General features: G+C 47.0%; 1 protein-coding gene across 1 annotated transcript; it reads left to right on the forward strand.

The window, feature by feature from the left end:
* The first annotated feature begins 224 nt into the window (after window positions 1-224).
* LOC139829715 (uncharacterized) lies at window positions 225-3,674 on the forward strand. Its single transcript, XM_051361483.2, has 7 exons — window positions 225-386; window positions 487-593; window positions 689-2,024; window positions 2,138-2,365; window positions 2,458-2,691; window positions 2,790-3,052; window positions 3,163-3,674. Exons 1-7 carry the CDS (start codon window positions 240-242, stop codon window positions 3,632-3,634), a joined length of 2,787 nt encoding a protein of 928 aa, XP_051217443.1. The 5' UTR covers window positions 225-239; the 3' UTR covers window positions 3,635-3,674.
* The last annotated feature ends 785 nt before the right edge of the window (window positions 3,675-4,459 follow it).

Below are 4,459 nucleotides of genomic sequence, written 5' to 3' on the forward strand. Positions count from 1 at the left end.
CCGATCTCCTTCACGATTCGGGAAGAAGCAGACTCCCATCGGGGGCGCTCGGTACTTGCACCTAGTAGTATATAGCGCCACGCGTGGCGCGCCCAGGACGACCCAACTCGAGCGACAAGAGAGAGGCGAAAAGGGAAGAGAAAGGAAGAACAAGTGGAAGGAGTAGATCAGCGGAACAAGCGAGGTTTCTTTCGATTCGCCGTTCGAGGTTGATCGGCGAGGATTTGATCGGGGCGGTGATGGGGGTGAGGGAGCCGGTGGCGATGGAGATACCGCTGGAGGAGGGCGCGGTGAATGCAGATATTGAGAGGCGGGCCGCACTGAAGGAGAGAACAGCAAAGTCCCTGGTGCAGAAGGCAACATCTGATAGCAAGCACACAGAGCAGGTGCGATCTGCTATACTGCGAAAGCGTGCTGCAGCTGAGAAGAAACGGCTTGCTCTACTCTACTCCGCTTCTTACCTGATTTGTTATCTTATTGAAACAGGCGAAGAGGAAGAGAGCTGAGTACTTGAAGCAGCGCGGAAGTCCTCGCAGTTCTGCCCATGCCGATTACATCAAGCATGCAGATTTCCTTTCAAGAAAGCTCGCGAGGTATTAATGCCATACTCAACATGAATATAAGTAGTTTATTATATCTGCATGTTTCGAGTTGATTAAAGTTGTTTATTCTCATCGATGTACTATAGGTGCTGGAGAAATTTTGTTAAGTCCCACAAGACAACACATGCCTTGGTTCAAGCTTACGATGCCTTGGGAATTAATGAAAAATCTGTCAAGTCAATGCCATTTGAGGAATTAGCTATGTCGATAGAATCTCCCGCAGCTCTTGGGGCCACCAAAGCATTACTTGACCGGTTGGAGAAAAGGCTGATTGTAGGTTCGTCAACCGTGGAAAACATTGACCATCTACTGAAGCGCCTTGCGTCTCCAAAGAGAAAGACACCTCAGAGCAGAACAAGGGTTGCAGCAAAAAGGCCAGCAAGAACTTCTGAACCAAGCAGGTCGTCGAGGTACTCACTGAGGGTAGTACTCTGTGCTTACATGATCCTGGCTCATCCTGGTGATGTTTTAAGTGGACAAGGTGAGCAAGAGAAACTTCTGATGGAGTCGGCAGCAAACTTTGTCAGGGAGTTTGAGCTGTTTGTTAAGACAGTACTTGAGGGACCAGGAAGAGCCTCAAGGCACCCATCCCTTGATACTGATGCTGCTGAATCATCCAGTTGCCAGATGCCTTCTCATGTTACTGGTCAGAGTAAATTCAGGACACAGTTGGTTAGTTTTGACAAAGCGTGGTGCAGTTATCTTTACCGCTTTGTGGTGTGGAAAGTAAAAGATGCAAGATCACTGGAGGGTGATCTTGTTAGGGCTGCATGCAAGCTTGAGCTATCAATGATGCAAACATGCAAGTTAACATCAGATGGGCAGTCACAAGACCTTACCCATGATATGAAGGCGATTCAGAAGCAGGTCACTGACGACCAAAAACTCCTCAGAGAGAAGGTTCAGCATCTGAGTGATGATGCAGGCATTGAGCGTATGAACTCTGCTCTCTCAGATATGAGGTCGAAGTTCTTTGCAGCGAAGGAGAATGGAAGTCCATTGGCAACACCGGTTGCAAATGTATCAACTCCTCTGAGTATTAATCCGTCTGGGAAGCTCCCACCTGCTGATGTTAATGTCAGTTCCAAGACAGATGCAGGAGGATCAAGCAGTACATCACCAGTGAGTTTGCCGACAGATAATGAGCAAATGGTCAATGAGATGCTTCATGAGAACGGTGGTGCATTTGCTGTCAACTCTGATGATGCCAGTACCATCGAGAAGGATTTCCAAGCCAGAGTAAGAGAAACCATGGAGAGAGCTTTCTGGGATGTTGTTACTGACTCAATGAAAGGAGACAAACCTGACTACAGCCAACTAATCAACCTGGTAAAGGAAGTGAGGGATTCGTTGCACGATTTGGCTCCCAAGGGATGGAAGGAGGAAATCCTGGGGAACATTGACGTCGAAATTTTGACTCAGGTAAATATCCCATGCTATGCACACAAATATTTGTTGGTTAAGTTTGCTGTGAGCTTGCTTATTTATTTTGAACTCATGAAATTTTGACATTATTTTTTCCTTTACAAATGAAGGTACTTGAGTCAGGTTCCCAGGACACGCAATACCTGGGGCAGATTATGCATTACTCCCTGGATATGGTTAGAAAACTATCTGCTGCTGCAAAGGAGGATGAGATGAAGAAAAGTCATGACAAATTATTGAGCGAGTTGGCTGCAAGTTCTTTAGTTAATGGCAATGGTGTCAGCTCGTTTGTTATTGCTGTCATCAAGGGCCTGCGTTTCACTCTGGAGGAAATAAAGGTATGTTCTGCGTTAAGACATTAAATTAATCCTACAATTAACTGCACTTGTTCTTATGCTGCGAGATTTCTAACATTCTTCTGTAAAAACAGGAACTGCAAGCAGAAGTGAGCAAGGCACGTATTCAGATGATGCAACCTATGATAACAGGCTCTGCTGGAGTGGAGTACCTGCAGAAGGCTTTCGGTGATCGCTATGGACCTCCTGCCAGTGCATCAGCTTCCCTCCCTGCTACTCTGCAATTGGTTTCAGCATCAAAGAATATGGTGGATGCAGAATGGAGTGAACATCTGGGCTCTCTTTCAGTTCTGCCAGCAGCGGATCATGTAAGTTTCTAACAATGCACCGCCTTAACTTCAGCAGCATAGCAGCGTTTTGTTGTTATCTGGTCCCTGGCACTAACTAATTTCATCCTTGGTGGCAGGCTCGGCCCCTTGTTACAGTGCTCCGAGCTGGCCATGGAGCTCCAGGGGGACAAACTGCTGCCTTGTCTGCAGTAGGTAGTTCAGGTTTGCCAGAGTGCACAGGAGAAAAGGTTAACAAGCTCGTGAGGATTGGCTTGCTGCAGCTTATTGGTGGTATGGAGGGGTTGCAATTGCAGTCAACTCCTGAGAGCTTCCATCTCAACTTTATGAGATTGAGCGCCGTCCAGGGACAGTTCCATGGAGTGATTGTGATGGCTACAAGGTAAACTATTTTATACTACTCTTTATACTTCCTCTATATTTTTGGCCTAGCATGCAAGAATGTTTGAAATTTTGATCAGTGTGTACTGACTGAATTCACTGTTTGTGCAGCATGCTCGTCCTGCGCCAAGTCTTGATGAGTGAGAATCCTAAGATCACTCCTTTAGAACTGGAGAACATCATCTCAGAACTCTTCGGCACTCTGGTGAAGCTGCTAGACAACTCCCGCGAGGCAGGCACCGAAGAGATTGTGGAGGCGATGATGAGCTCGTCAGCCTCAGCTGGCACTGCATCAGATGAGAAGATCCATAGCAGGAGGCAGATAATAACCCGGGTGTTCCTTAAGAGCCTCCAGGCCCACGATGTGGTCTTCAAGAAGGTCTCCAGGGCGGTCCACTGCGCCTTCCGCGGCGTCGTCCTCGGCGGCAGCTGCCCCAAGGGCCAGAAGCTGGCAGAGGCGGCCCTGCGCCGCGTCGGTGCGGGGAAACTCATTGACCGGGTGGTGAAGGCGGGGGAAGTGCTGATCAGGGTGGCGACTCTCTCGGAGAAGGTCCATGGCCCGTGGTACAAAGCGCTCGCCTGAATATGATTAGTCTGGTACTCTGGTTGCTTTTGTGAATACGCACGATGGGGTGTAAATTGTTATCCCCGCTGGATTGGTACTGGTGTATAGCGATTATATAGCTGTTGCTTAGTAGGTTAGTTTAAGGTATTCTATGGTTTTTAGGTCAAATGAGCTAGATCATGACCTAAACCATGGCATAGTTTGTCGAACTGGGCTTTACTGCGCACACACGATCTGTATTCATATGGGAAGAAATGTTGTTATTGGGGAATTTTATTGTCTTTACACAAAAAATCCATTTTTAATTACTGAGCGCGAAAAGGTGTGTTTTTTGTGAAGCACCTACCAAGAAACCGTTCCAAAACTGCACCACCTAAATTTTCAAGAATGCTAGACTAAATTGTATATACAAATCACCAACTTCTTGCACCTCAAAATATTTCTAGGCACCTGTCACCAAAAAGACAAATTGTTGCTGATTCAGTTGGAAGCGGACAAAATTTGAACAACAGGTGCATGATTGTTTGCCCTTAATTTGTTGAAAAATTATTTTTAGCTTCACAACTATATATTTCATCGTAGATCTATGCTTGTGACGGTAAAGCACACGTCCGTTGGGAACCCCAAGAGGAAGGTGTGAAGCGTACAGCAGCAAGTTTTCCCTCAGTAAGAAACCAAGGTTATCGAACCAGTAGGAGATGAAGGCCACGTGAAGGTTGTTGGTGAAGGAGTGTAGTGCGGCGCAACACCAGGGATTCCGGCGCCAACGTGGAACCTACACAACACAATCAAAATACTTTGCCCCAACTTAACAGTGAGGTTGTCAATCTCACCGGCTTGCTG

Source organism: Lolium perenne, chromosome 2 (genome assembly GCF_019359855.2).
Source record: "Lolium perenne isolate Kyuss_39 chromosome 2, Kyuss_2.0, whole genome shotgun sequence".
Lineage (NCBI taxonomy): Eukaryota > Viridiplantae > Streptophyta > Magnoliopsida > Poales > Poaceae > Lolium > Lolium perenne.

Coding starts and splice junctions, on each gene's coding strand:
- LOC139829715 (XM_051361483.2), top strand. CDS start 240: ATGGGGGTGAGGGAGCCGGTGGCGATGGAGATACCGCTGGAGGAGGGC. Junction 387..486: donor ATAGCAAGCACACAGAGCAG/GTGCGATCTGCT, acceptor TTATTGAAACAG/GCGAAGAGGAAGAGAGCTGA. Junction 3,053..3,162: donor GTGATTGTGATGGCTACAAG/GTAAACTATTTT, acceptor CTGTTTGTGCAG/CATGCTCGTCCTGCGCCAAG.